The 26,213-nt window shown below is 45.2% G+C and overlaps 1 protein-coding gene across 1 annotated transcript in view; it reads right to left on the reverse strand.

Annotated features, from left to right (window-relative positions):
• Positions 1-26,213, reverse strand: part of FER1L6 (fer-1 like family member 6) — a 185,351-nt gene that overhangs the window by 11,596 nt on the left and 147,542 nt on the right. Inside the window, exons 31-37 of the mRNA XM_048837249.2 lie at positions 24,942-25,061; positions 23,683-23,808; positions 22,600-22,727; positions 20,649-20,819; positions 11,752-11,912; positions 9,994-10,136; positions 1,625-1,713 (exon numbers count right to left, since the gene is read on the reverse strand). Coding sequence (XP_048693206.2) covers positions 1,625-1,713; positions 9,994-10,136; positions 11,752-11,912; positions 20,649-20,819; positions 22,600-22,727; positions 23,683-23,808; positions 24,942-25,061 — 938 coding nt within the window. The remainder of the gene's footprint in view (positions 1-1,624; positions 1,714-9,993; positions 10,137-11,751; positions 11,913-20,648; positions 20,820-22,599; positions 22,728-23,682; positions 23,809-24,941; positions 25,062-26,213) is intronic.

Genomic DNA, 26,213 nt, shown 5'->3' on the forward strand with positions numbered 1-26,213 from the left:
CCTTACTTAATTCGGCATAGACAGGAGCAAATCGTTATTTTGTTATTGCATCGTCTTTTGTTTGAACATAAATAATGAAGACACTGCTTCTGTGAAACTGTTCCAGACATAAAGATGACCTAACAAAGCCCTTATTAAAATATCTCATTAACGTTTATTTGGGATGAGCCATGAATTCTCCTAGTCATTTGTCATTTATTATCTATCAAACACTAGCAGCGAGGTTGACTCATCTAATGCAATGTCAGAGTAGGATATACATCTGCTTGAAATTACAGAGACGCTTACTCTTCCAAACAAATCTCTCTCTACGGCCTCCTTTTGTGCTTCTTGTCCTCATTCTTGCCCAAAGTAGTGAAAATCCCTCAGGTACAATAATACGAGATAGAAGATCTTGACCAACGGTCAAGTACGTTATGTATTTGAGAGAGCTAAAGTGACATAGAGACTAAATTAGAACTTTGGAATTAGAGTTCAGTGGAGGGATAATAACTTTAAGACTCACTGCAGCTGCCTCTTGTACTTTCATCTTTTTACCACTGTTGAATGAATCACGTGAAGTCTTTAAATCAAGATTGGATGCTTTTATAAATGATATGCTATAGCTCAAACAGAAGTTATGGATTGATGCAGAAACTACCGGTAAGGTTCTAAGTCCTGTGTGTAACACCGACAGACCCCAGTCGTTGGTGGGCGGGATCAAACCTGGGACCTCTGGAGCTTAGTGTATGAGTCTCTATGCTATGAGTTAAAAGCCACATAGCCCTTAGCTAAGGCTGTAGCAGACTCATTAATCTCTAAGTGGTCTCGGTGCCACTAGAGGGGACAGAGCACCAAACTCTGGAGATATGTGGATTACATACTTCCCCTAGGTGAGGAAGCGCGTCCTGAGCTTCAAAGACTTCCCAGTTGAAATCCCAGACGAGCCCCCACTTGTAACACCAACAGGCCCCAGTCGTCAGTGGTGGGATTGAACCTGGGATCTCTGGAACTTAGTGTATGAGCTGCTACTGCATGAGCTAAAAGCCACATGGCCCTTAGTTAAGGCTGTAGTAGAGTCATTAATTTCTAAGTGGTCTTGGTGCCACTAGACAGAACACCCAAGAGGTGTGTGGGTTACATGTATTATGCAGGAGCTCAGACTAAATGATCATAATGGTCCTTTCTGGCTTTAAAATCTATGACTCTATGGCATTGTTTCTCAGTTTAAATAATATTTTATAATATTAAAATAAATATTAAATAATATTTCTTACCAGACATTGGGTCTTTTTTATACGGCCTTGCAGTGCGGACTACAGAGGAGTGAACTGCAGCATGCGCCGAAGTGCTGTGCTGTACCTGCCCCATACAGTCTCTGCTAGCACGAACCAAAAGGCACCTACTTCATGTTACTGCAGTCCTGTCTGAAATGAGACTATGAACTAACATGAACTCGATACCTTTTACCTGATACTAGTTCGGCAGGATGTACATGGGGCAGTTACAGCACACCACTTCAGTGAAATTCACACCCCGATCTTCCACACTGTAGGGTCATGTAGAAAAGCCCTTTCGAAAGATTCAAGATTTGCGGGATGATGCCAGTACATTGACAGCACAACAGGAATGCACTCTGAATTACCCTTTGGGTTTCCTTGGTGAAATATCAACAGGTGGTCCTGGCGGAGGCATGTCTTTGGGAAACATGTCCACCCACATCTGCACACGACCCTTTAAGAAAAGAAACAAGCAATATTGTCACCCTTCTTTAGTGAGAATTTTAAATAGCACTAAAAATTAGTGCTAATTTTTTCATATACAGAATCTATATTAGTGTATGTGATCACACCAAGAATCAATTATTTCAGCCAGTAGTCCCAGAGCAATGCCTATATTTCACGATTTTGTGCTTGGTTCTTTGGACTTCCCCTCCCTACACTAAAGTTATTCATCTGTGTGGGGGGCCTGGTGCATCACTGCTGTCTGCCTCCCATCCTGCACTGTGTGCTGTAACCTCCATAGAATTGGGTTGCTCCAAACCCCAGTCTTGTGATTGTGCCGTAACTCATATTGACAATGGGGAAACCTCCATGCTGATACCGCTTCACTTCTATTTCTACTTATTTTATTACATGTGTTTATACGGGGCCAGATGTTTATCGGAGAGCTAAACCAGAACCATGTTTCTATTTCTATAGCCAAACTCAAACTTGATCCTGCTGTAGGATTCTGATATGTTCAGAAGTTTAACATTTTCACTTGCTTTCCACTCTTGGGTTCCTACTAGCACAGGACATGGTGAAACACTACAAAAAACGGTTACTCACCTTTTTGTAACTATTGTTCTTCGAGATGTGTTGTTCACGTCCATTCCAATCTGGTGCGTGTGCACCACATGCACGGTCGTCGGAAAGTTTTTCCCTTAGCAGCTCCCTTTGGGTCAACTGTGGAGCCCCCTGGAGTGGCGCCTTCATGGCACTCAATATATGACCCTGCTGACCCAACCCGCCTTCAGTTCCTTCTTGCCAGCTACTCCAACAGAGGGGAAGGAGGGTGGGTATTGGAATAGACATGAACAATACATCTCGAAGAACAACAGTTATGAGAAGGTGAGTAACCATTTTTTCTTCTTCGAATGTTTGTTCACATCGATTCCAATCAGGTGACTCCCAAGCTCTCCCCCAGAGGTGGGGTCGGAGTTAAGGAATCTCTGATTGGAACACCACTCTGCCAAATGCTGAATCATCTCTGTCATGCCAGGTGATAACATAGTGAGTGGCAAATGTATGCACCGATGACCAGGTTGCAGCTCTGCAGATCTCTTGAATGGGGTCCAGGCCAGGAAAGCAGCTGATGAGGCTTGTGCCCTTGTAGAGTGTGCTGTAATATCCGGGGCTGGGGCCTTAGCCAGCTCGTAGCATGTGAGGATGCAGTCTGTAATCCAGGAAGAACTGCATTAGGAAGAGTTTGGGAGCCCTTTCATCTGGTCTGCCACCACCACGAATAGTTGGTTCTATTTCCTGAAAGGCTTAGTGTGCTCGATGTAGAATGCTAGTGCACGCCAGACATCCAGTGAGTGAAGCCTCTGTTCCCACGCGCCAGTATGAAGCTTGGGACAAAAGACTGGTAAAGACTGGTGCATTTGGCTAGTATGAAATTGGGACACCACCTTGGGAAGGATGACTGGGTGAGGCCTGAGTTGATCCTTGTCCTTGTGGAAGACCGTGTAGGATGAGTTGGAGGTTAGTGCTTTTAACTCAGACACCCCCTAGCTGATGTAATGGCGACCAGGAATGCCACCTTCCACAATAAATAGAGAAGGGAGCAGGTAGCCAGCAGTTTGAAAGGGGGCCCCATTAGTCTTGAGAGGACCAGATTAAGGTCCCATGCAGGCACAGGTTGTTAAGCCTGTGGATATAATCTTTCCAGGCCCTTGAGGAAACGCCCTACCATGGGGTTGGTGAACACGGAATGCCCCAACTCTCCTGGGTGGAAGGCAGAGATAGCAGCGACGTGTACCCTGATGGATGACCCTGCCAGGCCCTGTTGTTTCAGGTGCAGGAGGTAATCCAGGACGAGTGGTATAAGCGGCTGGAGTGGAGACGTGTGATGTTGGGCACACCAGCAAGTGAACCTTTTCCACTTAGCTAGATAAGTGACCCTGGTGGATGGTTTTCTGCTGCCAAGCAGAACCTTTCTTACAGGTTCCGAGCACCGGAGCTCCATTGGATTTAACCATGAAGCTTCCAAGCCATGAGATGGAGGGACTGGAGGTCTGGGTGGTGAAGGCGACCATGGTCCTGTGTGATCAGATCGGGGAAAAGTGGTCACATGATCGGGGTGTCCACTGACAGCTGCGGAAGCGTGGTGTACCAATGTTGGCGGTGCCACCTGGGGCCAGCAGGATTACTTTTGCCTTGTCTCTGTGGATCTTGAGCAGCACCTTGTGCACAAGTGGAATCAGTGGAAAGACATACATGAGGCGTTCTCCCCAGGGTAGCAGGAACACATCTGAGATTGAACCCAGGCTGTGCTGCTTGAAGAAGTAGAATGTTGGGCACTTTCTGTTGCTCCAGGTGGCAAACACATTGACCTGGGGAAACCCCACCCCCCCCCTTGGAAGATGGAATGTATGACATCTGGATGGATGGTCCACTCGTGGTTGCGGAACAGCCTGCTGAGGTGGTCTGCTAGTTCGTTCTGCACTCCCAGGAGATATGACACCTCCAGGTGAATGGAGTGGGCTATGCAAAACTCCCATAGCTGGACGGCTTCCTGGCACAGGGAAAACATGGCATTTGTGTTGTCAGTCATCACTGCCACACACTGGCCTTGTAGTCAGGACAGGAAGGTGTGGCCGGCTAGCTGCACTGCTCTGAGTTCCTTGATATTGATACGGAGTGAGAGGTCGTCCTGCGACCATAGGCCCTGCGTTTGGAGATCTCCCTCGTGAGTGCCCCAACCCAGAGCTGACACATCCATTACTAGGAACAGAGAAGGCCGTGGGCTGTTGACACGAAGGCCTTCGCAGACAGTCCAAGGGTCGAGCCACCAACAGAGGGACTTGAGAACATGTTCTGGCACCGACACCACTGAGTCCAGGCTGTCCATGCTGGACGACAGGTTGAAGCGAGCCATGCCTGGTGTGGTCTAAGCCTCTGTCTGGCATATCTGACCACGTAAGTGCAGGCTGCCATGTGGCCGAGGAGACTCAGGCATCCCCTTGTTGTCATCACCTTGGGGTATCAGCTGAGGCTTTGGATCACGTCTGTCATCACTTGGAATGATGCCTCTGGCAGGACTGCCCTTGCTTGCCCTGAGTCAAGCACCACCCCAATGAATTCTGTTCTTTGGGTCAGTGACAAAGTCGACTTGTTCACGTTGAGGAGTCCCAGCCTCTCGAAAGTAGCTCTGACTAGTTCGACTTGAGACTCCGCCTGTTCCCTGGAGAGCCAATCGTCAAGGTAGGGATACACCTGAACCTGCCTCCTGCGAAGAAAGGCTGCGATCACCGACATGCACTTGGTGAAGACTCGGGGGGTCATCGACAGGCCGAATGGGAGGACCGTGTACTGATAATGTTTGTGGTTGACCACAAACCGCAGAAATCATCTGTGCACCAGCCGAATGGATATGTGAAAATATATGTCCTTCATGTCGAGGGCGGCGTACCAGTCTCCCGATTCCAAGCAGGGGATGATCGTGCTCAGGGAGACCATGAGGAACTTCAGCTCAACCAAAAACTGGTTGAGTCCTTGAAGATGCCAGAGACCAATGTTGCTACGATGGTGCTGGAGACCAGTGCCACTTAGCCCATGCTGGAGACTAAGCCGGGAAACCACAAACAGGATCCCGAGCTGGGGAACGGTGACTCAGCGATGATGAACCCAAGTGGTGCCGAAGTGAATGTTGCCATGTCGGAGAGGGTGATCGCTGCATCATGGCCAGCTTGCCTCTACATGGCGCCGGATGCAGCAGCACCGGAGGCTTGTCCCTGATAGCCAGAGGTGGCAGGGCCATCATTGCTATTAGGTCCCTCATGGTTTCAAAAGTGCCTGGGGTGGAGGGAGACTCCAATTCCTCCAATTGGCGCTGTCTGTCCAGGGAGTCACTGGACTCAATGGTCCCCTCCGGGGAACCAAAGTCAACGGCACCAACTGCTGGTCCTTGGGCACTGGGTGCTCCTTCATGGGACACACTGCTGTTGTGACTGGCACTGCCTTCGGCACCGGGGAATGACCCCAGTCCATCTTATTGTGTCACTTGTGTGGCACTGGTGAGTGCGAACGGTGCCTGGTTGAATGCACCACTTGCAGTGCCAGGAAGCGCTGGTGCCGAGGGTCTCTTGAGTCAGAGTCTTTGCTCGGCGCCATGTTGCACACCGAGGCTGGGGCACTCCGTGGCGGGCTGCAGATGGAGAGTGGACCCCGTCAGAAGTTGTTTCAGCCAGAAATCCTGCTCTTTCTTCATCCGAGGGTGGAAAGACCTGCAGATTTTGCACCTTTGTGTTTGGTGCTCTTCCCCCAGACACGCATCATGGGGGTAGCCCGTTGGCATGGGCTTCCCACAGGTCCCGCAAGGTTTAAACCCTTGGCCCTGAGGCATGCCCAGGAGCCGAGGGAAGGTAAGGTATAAGGGAGGATCCTGCACACTAACCCGAACACTATATACAGTATGTACACAAACTAAAACTAACTATTAACTGAAACCTAGACTGAAACTACAGACTACAGAAGAAAGCTAAGGGAAGCCCTTGCTAGGCAAGCAAATGCAGTTCCAATGGCCATCACAACAGTAAGAAGGAACTGAAAGGGGGTCAGATCGGCAGGGTCATATATTGAGCGCCATGAAGGCACCACTCGAGGGGGCTCCACAGCTGACCCAATGGGAGCTGATCAGGGAAAATGTTTCCGACGACCATGCACGCGGCGTGCACACACCTGATTGGAATCAACGTGAACAAGCACTTGAAGAAGAGAGGTGTTTCTTGTGGTATTTTCAACTCAGGCCAGAGGTGGTAGCAATTGAAATCTTTCAAGAAAGCCTATTCTTATGAGACTTCCAGCCCAATTTTGGAGACTCAAGAGGGTTGGATAATTATTTGGATCCTTAATTGAACCTAACTCAGATTCTGAGTTGTTTTCAGTTTGGCCATCACAAATAAGAACATCTTGTAACAAATCAGTGACTATCTAGAATTTTCATCACTGTCATTGTGATACACATTATCAGAACTGCGCAATAATGAGGGCAGACTCTTAAGCCCTTAAAGTTGAAGTCCAAAGAAGAATCACGGTTAGCTGTTCACACTATAACAATAATACTTATCCAGACACACCTCTTGAGCAATTCTGATTCCTCTCCATAGATGGTCTGGAGAGGAATCAGAACATATATTGAATAGTTAACTATATTTTCCTAATGAAATACATGCATATATATTATATTAGGGCTTTCAAGCGATTAAAAAAATTAATTGTGATTAATTGCACTGTTAAACAATAATAGAATACCATTTACTTAAATATTTTGGATGTTTTCTACATTTTCAAATATATTGCTTTCAGTTACATCACAGAATACAAAGTGTACAATGTTCAGTTCATATTTATTTTTGATTACATGTATTTGCACTGTAAAAAAACAAAAGTAATAGTATTTTTCAATTCACCTAATACAAGTATTGTAGTGCAATCCCTTTATTGTGAAAGTTGAACTTACAAATGTAGAATTATGTACAAAAAAACTTCATTCAAAAACAAAACAATGTAAATTTTAGAGCCTGCAAGTCCACTCAGTCCTACTTCTTGTTCAGTCAATCGCTCAGACAAACAAGTTTGTTTACATTCGCAGGAGATAATGCTACTCGTTTCCTGTTTAAAATGTCACCTGAAAGTGAGAACAGGCACTCTCATGGCACTGTTGTAGCCGGTGTCGCAAGATATTTGTGTGTTCCTTCATGCTTCAACCACCATTCCAGGGGACATGCGTCCATGCTGATGCTGGGTTCTGCTTGATAACAAGCCAAAGCAGTGCAGACTGATGCATGTTCATTTTCATTATCTGAGTCAGATGCCACCAGCAGAAGGTTGATTTTTTTTTTCGTGGTTCGGGTTCTGTAGTTTCCGCGTCGGAGTGTTGCTCTTTTAAGAATTCTGAAAGCATGCTTCACATCTCGTCCCTCTCAGATTTTGGAAGGCACTTCAGATTCTTAAACCTTGGGTTGAGCGATGTAGCTATCTTTAGAAATCTCACCTTCTTGGAGTTTTGTCAAATCTGCAGTGAAAGTGTTCTTAAAATGAACATGTGCTGGGTCATCATCTGAGACTGCTATAACATGAAATACACCTCTACCCCAATATAACGCGACCCGATATAATGCAGGTTCACATACAACGTGGTAAAGCTCTGACATGCTGCTCTGAGAAGTGTATTAAGGGTGCCGGGCTGGGGCTGAGGGGTTGGATAAGGGGCAGAGGGTCTCGGGCGTGCTCAGGTGCTCCCTCCCCCACCCAGGGTCTGGGAGGCAGGAGCTGTGGGGGGCACTTTCGGGGGGCCTGCAGTCCCAGAGTGGCCCAGGGGATTAGTGGGGGGATGGGAGCAGCCCGCTCAGCTTCCCTCTCCCCGGCCCCAGCTGTGTTGCTCAGGGGAGGGGGCTTGGGGGAAGGGATCCCCGCCGCACTCCCTGGCAGTGGTGGAAGCGGAGCAGCCCGGCCCCAGCCCACTCCACTCCATTCCGCCAGCTCCCAGCTGCGGCACTCTGCTTCCCGCCGCAGGTGAGTGCGGGACCTTTCCCCAACCACCCCCCCCCCCGGGACACAGCTGGGGCCAGGGCAAGAAAAGCAGAGTTGGCTGGGCCACGTCGCTCTGTTTCCCGCCACCAGTGAGTGCGGAGGGCGTCCTTTCCCCAACCTCCCCGCACTCACCGGCAGCGGGAAACGGAGCGGTGGTGGAGGTGGCGGAGTGGAGTGGGCTGGGGCCGTGTTGCTCCGCTTCCTGCCGCTGCCAGTGAGTGCCTGTTAGAAGGCGGGGGGTGTAGATAGGGGTCGGAGCAGTCAGGGGACAGGGAGCAGGGGGACTGGGTAGGGGGTGGGGTCCTGGGGATGATTAGGGATGGGGGTCTCTGGAGGGGGCGGTCAGGGAACAAGGAACGGGGGGCCAAAGCAAGTTCGATATAATGCAGTCTCACCTATAATGCGGTGAGATGTTTTGTCTCCTGAGGACCACATTATATCGGGGTAGAGGTGTATATGGCAGAATATGGGTAAAATAGATATACAATTCTCCCCCAAGGAGTTCAGTCACAAATTTAATTAACACATTATTTTTTTAACAAGCATCATTAGATGGAAGCATGTCCTCTGGAATGGTGGCCGAAGCATAAAGGGCATACGAATGTTGAGTATATCTGGCACGTAAATACCTTGCAATGCCAGCTACAAAAGTGCCATGTGAATGCCTGTTCTCACTTTCTGGTGACATTGTAAATAAGAAGAGGGCAGCATTATCTCCTGTAAATGTAAACAAACTTGTTTGTTTTAGAGATTGGCTGGACAAGAAGTAGGACTGAGTGGACTTGTAGGCATTGAAGTTTTACATTGTTTTGTTTGAGTGCAGTTATGTAACAAAAAAAATCTACATTTGTAAGTTGCACTTTCACGACAAAGAGATTGTATGATGGTACTTGTATGAGGTGAACTGAAAAATATTATTTCTTTTGTTTATGATTTTTACAGTGCAAATATTTGTACTAAAAATAATATACACTTTGAGTTCAATTACAACACAGAATACAATATATATGAACATGTACAAAAACATCCAAAATATTTAATAAATTTCAGTTGGCATTCTATTGTTTAACAGTGCAATTAAAATGGCAATTCATTGAGATTACTTTTTTTAATTGTGATTAATTTTTGAGTTAATTGCGTGAATTAACTGTGATTAATCAATATTATATATATTCATTTTAGCATATGCTGAAATTGCATTAGCTTCAATGTGTCTTCATGAAGTCAGTGTAACTTAAACATGTGCTTAAATGCTTTACTGCAGCCAAATTCCTAAGTAGTTATTTTCAGATATGAGCAAAGGGACACTTGATTAGATTCCCTGAAAAAAAAATTGTGTGGCGAAGTTAAAGCTGAGAGCACCCCTACAAGAACTTTGCAGATAGTGGGAGAGGGAAAGCAACAGTCATTAAAATGCAATGAAATGCAGAGTTAACATTAAATTGACAAGATACCCCAAAATTTGAAAGTATGAAAATTTGTAATCAAATAGAATCACTCTTGCTTAGGTGCCTAAATATGAATTTAGGTGCTTCACTGTACATACGCATATTTGACAATTTTGAACTATGTACTTATGATTTTGTGCAAACTATAACGGAAACAGGAGCACTTGTGAGATTTCTCTGTTAGCTCTGAGATAGTAACAGAAACAACGGTGGTAGGAGAAATGGAAAACCTCTTCCGTGTTTCGTGCTTTCACCGTAGGCTTATCTACCTGTTCCATGCCTGGTTTATCCTTGTGATAGAGAGGCCGGGTCTCAATGTGTTCTGGAACCAGCTTACATCCAATCCCTGGGATTTCATCCCAGGAATGTAAAACCTTTAGGGCAAGTTGTTCATAGGATTCAACTGGCTCTTCTATAGGAAAGAGTAATTAAAAAAAGAACAACCAGAGCAGAATTAGCATATTAAGCCTCTGATTAATATGGTCTGTCAGTTGTGAAAGACACATGTTAAAAATCTGCTCGAGTTTAGAGCAGCGTTTAATGCATCCCAAGGAAGAACAGAGATGTAATCAAACACATTTATTCCTTTAAGTTAGAGCACCCACAGGAGTAACTGAAAGTTTAGTGCTGAGAAGGAACCTAATTACAAAATACCATGAAACATTACAAAATTAAACAGGCCTATTTTAGTGCTGTCTCTAACAGTAGGACGGTAAAGACTTACTGGCTTTCTTTCTTCTTCTTCTTCTAAATAATTAAGTCTTTTTCTTTAAAAAATTGTAGCCAATCAAAGAACAGGGGATTTGGCATTTCCTCGAGCTGCCAGGAAGTGCCAGTAATAGGTGCTAGGGATTGTACATTAATTTTATTTTTGCCTTGTGATGGCAACAAGGAAGACCCCTTGAGTGCCAAATTCACATGCTGCGTGTAGGGAGCAGAAAGATGCCAAAGGTATCCATGGATAAAATTATGGGCAGTGTTGTGCTAAGCAGGGGAAAGGGAGGGCCAACCTGCAGTCCCCCAGTGACACTGTGCCTCTGAAAAGCATAATGGCTCCACTGGCACTGGGGCAAGAATACTGGGAAGCAACTATTGCAGCCACTTCTCCTAGTATACACCTGTTGGTAAGCAGAGGGTCAGGTCTAGTCCTGCTCTGCCTAGGCCCCTCTGGAGTCATTTGTTTGTCTAGCACTCTTTTACCTAATGTATCCTTTCGGGAACAGCCATAGTTTGGCCCTGTCCTTATACTGAAGCATGCTGAGCCCTATCTTCCCTGGTCTGCTTGTCCACAGGAGAAACAGGAGCAAGATATATGAGCTAAGACAAAGATCAAACTCTGAAAATAGACTAGACACTGACGAAGAGGGAAAGCACAGTCCTTGTGCTGCTTCCCTCTCTTGGGCTACCCAGTCAAAGCATCCATCCTAATGCATCTCATCTGCCCCTTACCATCTCCTTCCCTCAAATACGCAACCTAGCCCCTGGTGACTCTGTCCCACCCCTCACCACCCACATCTACAAACCCAACCCCCTGGTAGCTTTGCCCATCTACTCCTCTTGGAACTTGACTCTTCCCCTGGTGGAAGCAGCAACTCTCTGCAAAGACCTCTAGACTCATGGATCCCCAAGCTCAACAGGACTGCAGGGAGTAGGTTTTATACCAATGCCCTCGCAGAACTAATGATGATAGTGGTAATAGTTAATAATAAACAAGAAGTGTAACAATGAAGAGAGGCAGCCTGGTCTAGTGGATAAGGCACTGGACTGGGAATTAGGAGGCCTGAGTCCTGTTCATGAATTGACTATTGGCCAGCTGTGTGACCTTATACAAGTCCCTTAACCTTTGTGCTCCTATTTCCCTTCCCACTCTTTGTCTGCCTTGTTTATTTAGATAGTGAGCTCCTCAGGGCAGAGACTGTCTCTTGCTATCTGCTTGTCCAGTGCCTAGCACAACAGGACCCCAATCAAAGGTGGGACCTCTAGGGGCTACTGTAATGGGACTAAATAACAATAAATGGCATAATTACCATTCTCTTCTCCATTAAAGCTTGTCTTCCCAGTGAATACTTTGGTTCCTATTTGTATCGCCCCAGGTCGCTTGTGGGGCTCAGGCAGTTTGTTGTCCTTGCATAACTTGTTGAGGATCTCAGTTGGCTGAACTGCATCTCGCCAGGCATTGTACCCTTCTCTGCAATGAGGGGACAAAGCAAAGAGAGGAATGGAGAAGGTTTTCCATTCGGTTAAAGGCTGTACCTATTCAGGAGCACCGATCCAACGGTCAGATGCCCTAGCAGACGGATTTACTTTAAGGGAGTTTAAACCCGACTGGGTGAAAGTGAACAGAATTAATTTTACACAAGTGAAATGGAGCCAGAGCTGCACATGTCCTCTGCTTCTCCTTTCATAGTCCCTTAGAGCCATCCCAGCGAATGTTCCCCACATTGTATACGTATACCTTCATTATCAAGGTCTGACATCACATCAGCCACCAGCTGTTTGGTCAAGAAAGTCAGGGCAGGACTCCTTTTGGAGCTGGCCAGTGCTAGTCCTTGATCATTCAGGACCTGGTCCAACACTAACTAAAGTGAATGGAAGTCCTTCCACTGACTTCAGTGGGCATTGGATCAGGCTGTCAGATGATTTCTGCAGGTTGACATAGAATTTTAGAAATAATAGAAATGTAGGGTTGAAAGGGACAATCAAGTCCAGGCCCCTGCTTTGAGGCAGGACCAAGTAAACCTAGATCATTCCTGACACATGTGTGTCTAACCCAGGGGTGGGCAAACTTTTTGGCCCAAGGGCCACATCAAGGTTGCAAAACTGTACAGAGGGCCAGGTAGGGAAGGCTGTGCCTCCACAAACAGCCTGGCCCCCGCCCCCTATCCACCCCCTCCCACTTCCCGCCCCCTGACTGCCCCCCTCAGAATCCCCGACCCATCCAACACCCCCTGCTCCTTGTCCCCTGACCGCCCCCTCCTGGGATCCCCCGCCCCTAACCGCCCCCCCCCGGGACCCCACCCCCTATCCAACCCCCTTTGCTTCCTATCCCCTACTGCCCCGACCCCTATCCACCCCCTCGCCCCCTGACAGGGCCCCCAGGACCCCCGACCCATCCAACCACCCCCCCACTCCTTGTCCCCTGACCACCCCCTCCTGGGACCCCCGTCCCTAACTGCCCCCGCAGGACCCCACCCCCTATCCAACCCCCCCGCTCCCTGCCCATCTCCCCTGGAACCCTCCAACCCCCCAGGACCCCACCCCCTATCCAACCCCCCGCTCCCTGTCTCCTGACCGTCCCCGCCCTCCCACCAACCTCTGCCCCATCCAACTGCCCCCTGTCCGCTGACTGCCCCCTGGGACCTCCTGCCCCTTATCCAATCTCCCTCTCCCCCTGCCCCCTTACCATGCCACTCAGAGCGGCAGGACAGGCTTATTGGAAAGCCTGGGAGGTGGGGGGGTGCAAGCCATGCTATCCGCACGGCAGCATAACTACAGGGGTGGGGGAACAGCAGGGGAGGGGCCAGGAGCTACCCTCCCCAGCTGGGAGCTCAGGGGACGGGCAGGACGGTCCAGCCCGCAGGCCGTAGTTTGCCCACCTCTGATCTAACCTCTCCTTAAAAGCCACCAATGATGGGGATTCCCCAACCTCCCTTAGTAACCTATTCCAGAACTTACCCACCCTTACAATTAGAAATTTTTTCTAATATCTAATCTAAATCTCCTTTGTAGATTGAGCCCATTACTTCTTGTCCTACCTTCAATGGACATGGAGAACAACTGATCACAGTCCTCTTTATAACAGAACAAGAGGTTCTCTCTCATCAATGGGAACTTAGTGCACTCCCTCCATCACATTCTCCGCCCCAGCCAGCTTGAAGAGCTGGGACTAGTACCTGGGACAGGAAGAGAGTCCGGGTCTCCTCCATGCCGTTGCTAACACTAGGGCACCAGACAGGCCCCATAGCTATTATTTTGAATAGTGTGGCAATGGGGTCTGGGCCACAGGCATAGATCACGGAGGTCATACATGATGGATGTTACATGGCTCTAGTATAAGCAGATGTAACTCCGTTGGCTTCTGTGGGGTTGATGTTACTTACACCAACGTCCGAATTTGACCCTATAAGGAAAATCAAACTTTCAGTGACACCAAGGGTATGTCTACACTGCAGCTGGCAGCATGCTTCCCAGGTCGAGTACACAGACACACACTAGCTCTGCTCAAGATAGCTCACTAAAAATAGCAACGCAGCTGAGGGTAGCATGGGCGGCAGCTCGAGCTAGCTGCCTGAGTACAAACTTGCCCAGACTCCCTGGGTGCGTGTTAGCTCTGGGTAGCCCAAGCTGCCGCCCATTCTACCCCCCTCCTCCCCCACTCCCGTCTATACTGCTATTTATAATACATGCAACCCTTAGGTTATTTCTAGGGTGACCAGATGTCCCATTTTTAAAGGGACAGTCCCGTTTTTTGAGACTTTTTCTTATTTAGGCGCTTATTACCACTCACCCCCTGTCCTGTTTTTTCACATATATGCTATCTGGTAACCCTAGTTATGTCTACACTTTGAGCTGGAAGTATAAATCCCAGCTTAAGGAAACAGACCAGTGCTCACTCCGATCGAGCTAGCATACGGACCCTGGACTTCAGAAAAGCAAACTTTGACTCCCTCAGGGAACTGATGGGCAAGATCCCCTGGGAGAATAACATGAGAGGGAAAGGAGTCCAGGAGAGCTGGCTGTATTTTAAAGAATCCTTATTGAGGTTACAGGGACAAACCATCCCCATGTGTAGAAAGAATAGTAAATATGGCAGGCGACCAGCTTGGCTTAACAGTGAAATTCTTGCTGATCTTAAACACAAAAAAGAAGCTTACAAGAAGTGGAAGATTGGACAAATGACCAGGGATGAGTATAAAAATATTGCTTGAGCATGCAGGAGTGAAATCAGGAAGGCCAAATCACATCTGGAGTTGCAGCTACCAAGAGATGTTAAGAGTAACAAGAAGGGTTTCTTCAGGGATGTTGGCAACAAGAAGAAAGTCAAGGAAAGTGTGGGCCCCTTACTGAATGAGGGAGGCAACTTAGTGACAGAGGATGTGGAAAAAGCTAATGTACTCAATACTTTTTTTGCCTCTGCCTTCACGAACAAGGTCAGTTCCCAGACTACTGCACTGGGCAGCACAGCATGGGGAGGAGGTGATCAGCCCTCTGTGGAGAAAGACAGTGGTTCGGGACTATTTAGAAAAGTTGGACGTGCACAAGTCCATGGGGCCAGATGCGTTGCATCCGAGAGTGCTAAAGGAGTTGGCAGATGTGATTGCAGAGCCATTGGCCATTATCTTTGAAAACTCATGGCGATCCGGGGAAGTCCCGGATGACTGGAAAAAGGCTAATGTAGTGCCCATCTTTAAAAAAGGGAAGAAGGAGGATCCTGGGAACTACAGGCCAGTCAGCCTCACCTTAGTCCCCGGAAAAATCATGGAGCAGGTCCTCAAGAAATCAATTCTGAAGCACTTAGATGAGAGGAAAGTGATCAGGAACAGTCAGCATGGATTCACCAAGGGCAAGTCATGCCTGACTAATCTAATTGCCTTCTATGATGAGATAACTGGTTCTGTGGATGAAGGGAAAGCAGTGGACGTGCTGTTCCTTGACTTTAGCAAAGCTTTTGACACTGTCTCCCACAGTATCCTTGTCAGCAAGTTAAAGAAGTATGGGCTGGATGAATGCACTATAAGGTGGGTAGAAAGTTGGCTAGATTGTCGGACTCAACGGGTAGTGATCAATGGCTCCATTTCTAGTTGGCAGCCAGTATCAAGCAGAGTGCCCCAAGGGTCGGTCCTGGGACCGGTTTTGTTCAATATCTTCATAAATGATCTGGAGGATGGTGTGGATTGCACCCTCAGCAAATCTGCAGACAACACTAAACTGGGAGGAGTGGTAGATATGCTGGAGGGTAGGGATAGGATTCAGAAGGACCTAGACAAATTGGAGGAATGGGCCAAAAGAAATCTGATGAGGTTCAACAAGGACAAGTGCAGAGTCCTGCATTTAGGACGGAAGAATCCAATGCACCACTACAGAGTAGGGACCAAAAGGCTTGGCAGCAGTTCTGCAGAAAAGGACTTAGGGGTTACAGTGGATGAGAAGCTGGATATGAGTCAACAGTGTGCCCTTGTTGCCAAGAAGGCCAATGGCATTTTGGGATGTATATGTAGGGGCATTGCCAGCAGATCGAGGGACGTGATTGTTCCCCTCTATTCGACATTGGTGAGGCCTCAGCTGGAGTACTGTGTCCAGTTTTGGGCCCAACACTACAAGAAGGATGTGGAAAAATTGGAGTCCAGCAGAGGGCAACAAAAATGATTAGGGGACTGGAACACATGACTTATGAGGAGAGGCTGAGGGAACTGGGATTGTTTAGTCAGTGGAAGAGAAGAATGAGGGGGGATTTGATAGCTGCTTTCAACTACCTGAAAGGGGGTTCCAAAGAGGATGGATCTAGACTGTTCTCAGTGGTAGCAGATGACAGAATGAGGAGTAATGGTCTCAAGTTGCAGTGGGGGAGATTTAGGTTGGATATTAGGAAAAACTTTTTCACTAGGAGGGTGGTGAAACACTGGAATGCGTTACCTAGGGAGGTGGTGGAATCTCCTTCCTTAGAAGTTTTTAAGGCCAGGCTTGACAAAGCCCTGGCTGGGATGATTTAATTGGGTATCGGTCCTGCTTTGAGCAGGGCGTTGGACTAGATGACCTCCTGAGGTCCCTTCCAACCCTGATATTCTATGAGTCTATGATTCTACTAAAAACAAAAGTGTAGCCACACTAGTGTGAGCGGTAGGCGGGGCTAGCTGCCCCATACACCATCCTGTCCGAGATGCTAGGTATGTGCTCAGGAGACTAGTCCCTCCCACCGCTTGCACTACTACAGTGACACATGTATTTTTAGGATGCTAGCTTGATCAGAGCTAGTGCAGGTATGACTTCTAGAGCTGGAATTTACATTTCCAGCTCCAAGTGCAGATGCACCCTTTGGCTCCGAAGTAACTTTTGAAAATGGGACTTAGACACTTTTTAAAATTGTGCCCTATATCTCAATAAGTGTATTGAAATACTAGGATTGCCACAATGATTCTTACTAGGGCCTGAGTCACTACTCTGTGACATTGGATTTTCCCTGGTGTAATTCAATTGATTTAAATGGAGTCACGCAGGTGTGACACAGCAGGGAATCTGCTGCCCCTCCCCCACTCCCAGTTTTTAGAGGTCATGGAAGTTATGCAGCCAAGCAGTATTCCAGTTTCTTTTGATTAGTTAATTTCAGATGCTGTACTTGAGACTCCATTATTAAGAACAAAATAACAAATTCTAAGCACTGCATAACATGCCTGCTAAAATAACAAGGCAGCTGGAAGCTAGAACTGAGGCACTTCTGGTTATAAAAAAAACTGTATAGGCAACAGAAAAAATGGTCTTTTGGAGTCAAGTTGCAATAACAAGGTAAAATGTCAAGAACTCTGCTTACCAATTTATTATGCAGTTTAAAATCACTCCCCACATTTTTAGCATATCAACTGAAGTACTGCAATCAGGCACATCTAGGGATAGATCCTCAGCTGGTGTAAATCCATTAAAATCAATTTAAACTAGCTGAAAATATGACCGTTAGTGTTAATGCAGTCCCAACATTTCACGCTTCTTATCATTGTAAGGGGGAAAAAAGGCAAAATTCACAGAGGAATAGACATGGGGAAGCACTGGCATGTGGCTACAGAGATGCGTTTATTAAGTACAGACGTAGACCAAGCTAAAGCCAGTGAGGATTTCTCTCTTCAGGTGGTTGAATCTAGAAACCAATCGATCTGTGATCACAAACTATGTGACGGTAATCATTGGAGTCAATGGACACCAAAACCCTGGGCTTGCCTACGCAGTGGGTAATGGAGTCTACAGGGGTGTGGTTTCTAAGGCAGACTAATGTTGGTGTGCATTACCTGATATATGTAGACCCAGGGGTGCTGGAACAATTTGTACAGTGGGGGTGCTGAGAGCCATTGAACCAAACTGTAAACCCTGTATATGATGGAAACCACTTCAAGTCAGGGGGTGTGGCAGCACCCTTAGTTCCAGCACCTGTGTGTAGTTCCCTAGTGTGCTTTAACATAGTACTGTTTTAAACAGCACTACATTAAATTGCACCAGCAAGGTCTACATGGACCAATTAATGCACAACCCATTAGTGCACTTTAGAAATCACATTCTTGTAGAGCACATTACCCCACTGTGTAAACAAGCCCCTACTCATGGGACAGGGATATTATACTTTAAACCCGGGCCCAGATCAGGTGACTGGGGCCAGGAAATAAAATTCAGTCTCTGATCAATACTCCTTGTGACACGCCTTTACTACCCACTATCTCCAGAATCTACAGCCAAATTCTGTTCTCATTGACACACGAAAATCCAGAGAAACTCCAGTGGCTTCAAGGCAGTTACTTTGGATTTTTACAAGTGTAACTGAGACCAGAATTTGGCCTTACCACTATTGCACAGCCACCTCAGACAGAGATTTTTATTCACCCTTTGATTCAGTAAAATCTCCACCTTATGTTTATCAAACAAAGACACTTAAATATAGACAGTTTGCTATCTGGAACTAATTGTGAGTAAGTAGGACTGTTGGTTTTAAAAATACTCACTTTCTACTTCTGAGCCTTGTGACACAATTCACAGACACACCCCTTGGAACCCCGACCTGGGGTATTATATCTGCTAACCAAGATCCATAAACCTGGAAATCCTGGGCGCCCCATCATCTCAGGCATTGGCACCCTGACAGCAGGATTGTCTGGCTATGTAGACTCCCTCCTCAGGCTACACTACCAGCACTCCCAGCTACCTTCGAGACACCACTGACTTCCTGAGGAAACTACAATCCATGGGTGATCTTCCTGAAAACACCATCCTGGCCACTATGGATGTAGAAGCCCTCTACACCAACATTCCACACAAAGATGGACTACAAGCCGTCAGGAACACTATCCCCGATAATGTGACGGCAAACCTGGTGGCTGAACTTTGTGACTTTGTCCTCACCCATAACTATTTCACATTTGGGGACAATGTATACCTTCAAATCAGCGGCACTGCTATGGGTACCCGCATGGCCCCACAGTATGCCAACATTTTTATGGCTGACTTAGAACAATGCTTCCTCAGCTCTTGTCCCCTAATGCCCCTACTCTACTTGCGCTATATTGATGACATCTTCATCATCTGGACCCATGGAAAAGAAGCCCTTGAGGAATTCCACCATGCTTTCAACAATTTCCATTCCACCATCAACCTCAGCCTGGACCACTCAACACAAGAGATCCACTTTCTGGACACTACAGTGCTAATAAGCGATGGTCACATAAACACCACCCTATACCGGAAACCTACTGACCGCTATTCCTACCTACATGCCTCCAGCTTTCACCCAGACCACACCACATGATCCATTGTCTACAGCCAAGCTCTATGGTACAACCGCATTTGCTCCAACCCCTCAGACAGAGACAAACACCTACAAGATCTCTATCAAGCATTCTTATAACTACAATACCCACCTGCGGAAGTGAAGAAACAGATTGACAGAGCCAGAAGAATACCCAGAAGTCACCTACTACAGGACAGGCCCAACAAAGAATATAACAGAACGCCACTAGCCATCACCTTCAGCCCCCAACTAAAACCTCTCCAACGCATTATCAAGGATCTACAACCTATCCTGAAGGACGACCCATCACTTTCACAAATCTTGGGAGACAGGCCAGTCCTTGCCTACAGACAGCCCCCCAACCTGAAGCAAATACTCACCAGCAACCACACACCACACAACAGAACCACTAACCCAGGAACCTATCCTTGCAACAAAGCCCGTTGCCTACTGTGCCCACATATCTATTCAGGGGACACCATCATAGGGCCTAATCACATCAGCCACACTATCAGAGACTCGTTCACCTGCACATCTACCAATGTGATATACGCCATCATGTGCCAGCAATGCCCCTCTGCCATGTACATTGGTCAAACTGGACAGTCTCTACGTAAAAGAATAAATGGACACAAATCAGATGTCAAGAATTATAACATTCATAAACCAGTCGGAGAACACTTCAATCTCTCTGGTCACTCGATTTCTGATCTAAAAGTGACTATTCTTCAACAAAAAAACTTCGAAAACAAACTCCAACGAGAGACTGCTGAATTGGAATTAATTTGCAAATTGGAAACAATTAACTTAGGCTTGAATAGAGACTGGGAGTGGCTGAGTCATTATACAAAGTAAAACTATTTCCCCTGATGAAGTGAGCTGTAGCTCACGAAAGCTCATGCTCAAATAAATTGATTAGTCTCTAAGGTGCCACAAGTACTCCTTTTCTATTTCCCCTTGTTTATTCCTCCCCCTCCCACTGTTCCTCAGACATTCTTGTTAACTCCTGGAAATGGCCCACCTTGATTATCACTTCAAAAGGTTTTCTTCCACCCCACTCTCCTGCTGGTAATAGCTCATCTTAAGTGATCACTCTCCTTACAATGTGTATGGTAAATATCCATTTTTGCCTGGTCTGTGTGTATATAAATCTCCTCACTGTATTTTCCGCTTTATGCATCCAATGAAGTGAGCTGTAGCTCACGAAAGCTTATGCTCAAATAAATTGGTTAGTCTCTAAGGTGCCTCAAGTCCTCCTTTTCTTTTTGCGAATACAGACTAACACGGCTGCTTCTCTGAAACAATTCAGTTTAACAAAACCTACAAAACTCAAAGGCTGAAAAAAGTACAATGTTTGGCTAGATCAGTTTTCATCAAGAAGCTTCCTTGCAGGTCACTCATTTCTCATATATGTACAAACCAAGTGACTGAAGAGGATCTTACTTTTCATATTGACTTTGTAGACCACAGGTAGCCCGGTGCCTGCTGTAGAAACGATTTTCCAAATCAATTTTAGTTTCTCCAATGAGGTCATCCGCTCCAACCATATCATGGTCATAGATCAGGATGGAGAGCACAGATTCCTTAGGGAAAGTGGCCTGAATTTCAAATGATCTGAGGCAAAAATAGATAGGATTTTATAAGACAAATCATTTTTAAAGCTACAAGTATCAGTCATAAAAGGTATAGTGGATGCTACAAGTGCACAGTATGCCCGCAGGCATGAATAGTTTCTTCAGTTAGGTATTTTTACTGAATACCTGAACACACTGAAAACATGCTGAATAAAAGGAGTATAGTGCCCTACCTAATCAGTTCCAACTGAGGTTATGCATCTGCATTTTGTTTCTGAATGGTTTGTATTCTTGAAACAGGAAGTACTAAAACTCTGAAGAGAGAACCCATTTCCATGAGATTTCTTGCCGAATTCCCAGACCAAAGAAAAGTGGCTAAGTTCAGATAAACTCTGATTACAAACTGAACTGACCCTTTGAACCTGAGGAAGTCAATAGGAGCTGTTCATGCTAAGCACCTCTGCAAAGTACACCATAGTGGCTTAGATTTTCAAACCTGGCCCCAACCGTGGGTGTGGAACTCTTTTGAAAATCTGGCCCTCTGTGGCTAAAGCAAGGCACTCAGAAATTGACTGGCCCAAAATCAAAGGCTACCTTTGAAAACTGGGCTCTGGTTTGGTCCTAAAAGTCTGAGATTGTTTTATAGTAATATTCAGATTTAAAAACACCACCACAAAATTTGGAAATTAAATTTTGGAAATTAAATTTGGAATTAACTAATCAGGAAAGAGAACTTGGAGTCATCATGAATAGTTCTCTGAAGAGGTCCACGCAGTGTGCAATGGCAGTCAAAAAAGCAAACGGGATGCGGAGAATATCTTATTGCCCTTATATAAATCCATAATACGCCCACATCTTGAATACTGCGTACAGATGTATCTCAAAAAAGATATACTGACATTAGAAAAGGTTCAGAGAAGGGCAACTAAAATGATTAGGGGGTTGGAACAGGTCCCATATGAGGAGAGATTAAAGGGGCTAGGACTTTTCAGCTTGGAAAAGAGGAGACTAAGGGGGGGATATGATAGAGGTATATAAAATCATGAATGGTGTGGAGAAAGTGAATAAGGAAAAGTTATTTACTTGTTCCCATAATATAAAAACTAGGGGCCACCAAATGAAATTAATGGGCAGCAGGTTTAAAACAAATAAAAGGAAGTTCTTCTTCACACAGCGCACAGTCAACCTGTGGAACTCCTTGCCTGAGGAGGTTGTAAAGGCTAGGATTATAACAGGGTTTAAAAGAGAACTAGATAAATTCATGGAGGTTAAGTCCATTAATGGCTATTAGCCAGGATGGGTAAGGAATGGTGTCCCTAGCCTCTGTTTGTCAGAGGGTGGAGATGGATAACAGCAGAGAGATCATTTGATCATTACCTGTTAGGTTCACTCCCTCCGGGGCACCTGGCATAGGCCACTGTCAGTAGACAGGATACTGGGCTGGATGGACCTTTGGTCTGACCCAGTATGGCCATTGTTATGTTCTTAAATTTAACTGTCACTGTATCTATTTCACTTTAAGATAACTAATCACCTCATTAATCTGAGCTGACAAGATCATTTGCTGCTTCGTTTCTTGTTGTGAAATAAAAAGCCTTCTGCAGATTGAATTTCAGGAGGTGTTTGACTAGCATAAAAATTGAATAATTTGTAATCATACAATGTGACACAAATTCTTGAGATTTTAATTACGAAACCTCCAAACACACACATATCATTGCATAATAAATGCACTCTGCTCTTCAAAACAAGCAGAAATAACTGTAGCAAAATCCTAAGGCAGAAATCACCACGGACATTTAAATAAAGCCATCACTCACCTTCCAAAAACTGGGTTTAGTTGTTTGGGGATGTAATTGGCCTGGTCTTTAATTTCAGTTTTGCCTAGTCTGAGCACAATATAGGGATCTGAGGTGCCATCTGGATCAGCTGGGCTAAGATTATATGCCTGACAAAAAGAAAATACTCTTTCATCAAAATCCAAATGCTTCATTAAAGGTAATAATTAAATGTGGTTGTTTTCTAATGGAGCTGTTTTTCCACTGGCGCATGGGATGTTCTGGAAACACAAATGCTAAGCTAGTCCTGCCTACTAAAATAGAGAGAGCTCCACTCGGGAGAGAGTGTTTGGAGACTGCTTAGGGCCCAAGTGCAAAGCCGAAGAGAGCAACTAGAACGGTCCCGGGCACTGTTGCTGATCAGAATGGAATGGGTGAGGTGAGAGGAAGAGAAAGAGCCAAAGGAAGAAGCTGACTTTGCTGGAGGTTTTCAAGTCCAAATCTATGTGGGATTCAAGGGGATTTTCCCATAAACAATGGGCCAGATCCTCAGCTGGTGTAAGTCATAGCTCCATTGACTGGCCCATTGTCTGTGATGGATGTGATCTGAAAGCATTTAAACACAGAAAAAAAAGTGTCTTCTTTCTCTGCTTCTCTTTTGTCTTTTAATTTAATTTCCTCTCCCTAACTCCAGGTTTTTTCTACCTTATATCAACTGATTTTCTTTTCTGCTTCTCTTTTGTTTCTCACTAATACAGCTCACTAATGGCTGTCTCTCTCCTCTGACTTCTCCATTTCCCACCACGTTTCCTCAGTATTTGACCTTCCTAATTTCTACCATTGTTCCTTCAAGTTCATCATTCAGACTCCTACCCCTTTGCTTTCTCTTAAAGATATATTCTTCCATTCTCTCCTTCTCCTGCATGCTTCCTGCTTTGTTTGTCCCTTTTTTGCTATGATCCTCCCAAAACAGCCCCTAGAGTTCCTCTTCTCCAGTCAACTGGGCGTCTTTGTGATTTACTCTGGGAAGTCCTGACTGGCTGCAGATGCTACTCTGTAGTACACTAACCCCCCCCCCCCCCCCGCCCCATTATTTCAAGGCAGAAATAGAAGCTGTACACTTACTCTCACGATATACACCCGAACCAGAACTTTGACTGAGTTATTCGGTGGTATCCCTTGCAGAACTTTAGGCTGTCCTCCTTCCATTGAGCTGGAATCTTCAGGACTTTTGTATATGCAGAAAGAGCCCTGTGGATATACAATGTTTTATTTCCCTGGAAAAAACAACAGACCCAATCCAAAACAAAATCCTGGTGTGCAGACAAAACTTAATGAATGCAGTTTGCATAGACACATATTTATGTGTGCCCATCCACATTTTGCACAAAGGAAAAAAAGTGTAATAAATGCACTAAACCATGTTTCTGAAAATATTTCTGTTTTGTTTTGTTAACCTTCCAAAGCACTTCCTTTCAATAACTGTATTTAACTTTGTCAAGACATTCCCAGAGATACCTGCAAGCTCCTAGTCACAGCAGTATTAAATAAATGAATGCAACAGTTGTGGCTATTCCCATCTTCCAGACACCAATATTCTAAGGGTCACCATTTTGCTCTGAATCACACTCGTGTAAATTAGAAGAAATTCCATTGACTTAAATGGAACTCTACTTACAACACTGTGACTAAGAACACAATTTGCCTTTAGCTATGTAGTAAAAACTTCAGCCCCCATGCACATCACAGTATTAACTCATCTTACTTAAATAACCATTATTACCGAAAAGCAATTATCAAGTCATTTTAACAGAGATTTCCCCGATAGAGAAAGAAGAATCCACAGGCTCCTTTAAGGCACTGATTCCTCTGAAGTATAAAATACATCAGTTTTAGATCACACAACTATTATATTAATTGTGCTTTGAAGTATACTTGCAGATTTCCATATGGTAAGTTGTATTAGGTTGGGTAAGAGAAGTAAGTAGAAGGCCAATCATTTAAGCTAGATAAGATAAAGTACCAGAAATTATACTGAAGAAATAAACTTGCATGAGCAGAGGCTGGACTGCATAAAGTAATAGGTCAATTCTGGCTCTACTTACTATGAATCTGTGATTTAACTCAGCTTTAAATAAAAGTCCTGACTCAAAACGACAGTAAACATTGTGGGTTGGAAACTGCCTCCATCAGTCAGACAATAAAAGAGAATAAATAGCAATCCTCATATGTAACACATTGTGTCTTTGGATCTAATAAGAGAATTAACTATGTCAATAGCAGATGGGCAATGTAATTGAAATGCATTTTCTGTACACCTGGAATATCACTGAAAACATGCATTTCTCTAAATTACAATGTATCCAATCAGCATTTAAACTCACCTTAAATTTTCCTATTATTCTGTCCTCATGGTCACTGTGATCTTTGCCTCTGAAGAGTTCAAACGTTTTCACCCAGTCTTCAAAGTTATTAAATTCACTCTCCAGGTCTCCATCATAGATCTTTGAAAAAATGTGATAATGCTCATTTCACAAGACATAGCAAGTAAAAACACAGCAACTGTTGCATTAACTGGTGACTTAAAGTTCAGCTCTAGCTCAGTGTTTAGGTTTTATAAAATCAAGCACCTGTAAAACCTTTTAGTAACCAACAGAAAAATATCCCGTTCCCCACCAGTGATGGAAACTTTTAACAAATTCACCTCTGGAGTAGCAATCCAAATACTCTAGTACTGTATTAATGCATAAGAACCTGAAAGCAAGATGGATAAGAAAAGATAGATAGGTAGATAGGTTGCCTAGATAGGTAGAGATTGGATTGCCTAAAAAAGGTCTTTCCCATCTCTAACTCCTACAGCATGTTTCTATGTGAAATAAAAAATAAACAAACATGAAAAAGGCTGTGTAAATGTGCTCTCCAAGTGGAGACCTTTCCATTTAAAAATGGAAACAGTTTCATTGACTTGTATACTGGTTTCATGTCCCTTTTTATTCAATCCCTCTCTAAACAGCCCTAATCTTTTCAATCCCTCCACATGTCTCTACTCATTTTCCATGTCATAATCTTTTCTTTGACTTTGACTTTCTGGATCTGAATCCTTCCCATGCCACTCGTGCTTGGGGCATGAACAAGGCCCCACTATCACTGTCTATAATGCTGATTGCTGGTATGGCTACCTGGCTGTGTTTCTATAACTTAACTTTTTTTGAGGATAGGTTGTTGATCTATCACTCAACTCCTAACCTGGAGGAGCCAATGGACTGCTTTGCATCTGATCCCTGCCATTTAACGTGTCCTGCTTGGGTACCAGGAATAAAAACTTCCACCGGAATAGCTCTCAGGGTCATTGGAGCACCCAAGCTTTTCCAGCAAGTCAAGGTGCAGTTCTACCTTTGATAAGATACAATGACCAGAATCTAATTTATATTCCCAGTGAGGGTCTACTATCATTGTATCTAATCCTTTCAACATTAGTTTCTATCCCATTCTTTATACACCCTAATATTTCTGAAATGCCTTGTCATTTATTCCCCTAATATCCACATTTCTGTGCTTTCATCAATATAAAAAGATATTTTAGGCTCACACATTCAGATGAATTCAGGTGCCTGGGAAGAAGTATTGCGGAGAGGGATCTGGGGGGTCATAGTGGA

The sequence above is a fragment of the Caretta caretta genome, chromosome 2 (genome assembly GCF_965140235.1).
Source record: "Caretta caretta isolate rCarCar2 chromosome 2, rCarCar1.hap1, whole genome shotgun sequence".
In the NCBI taxonomy this organism is placed as follows: Eukaryota; Metazoa; Chordata; order Testudines; family Cheloniidae; genus Caretta; species Caretta caretta.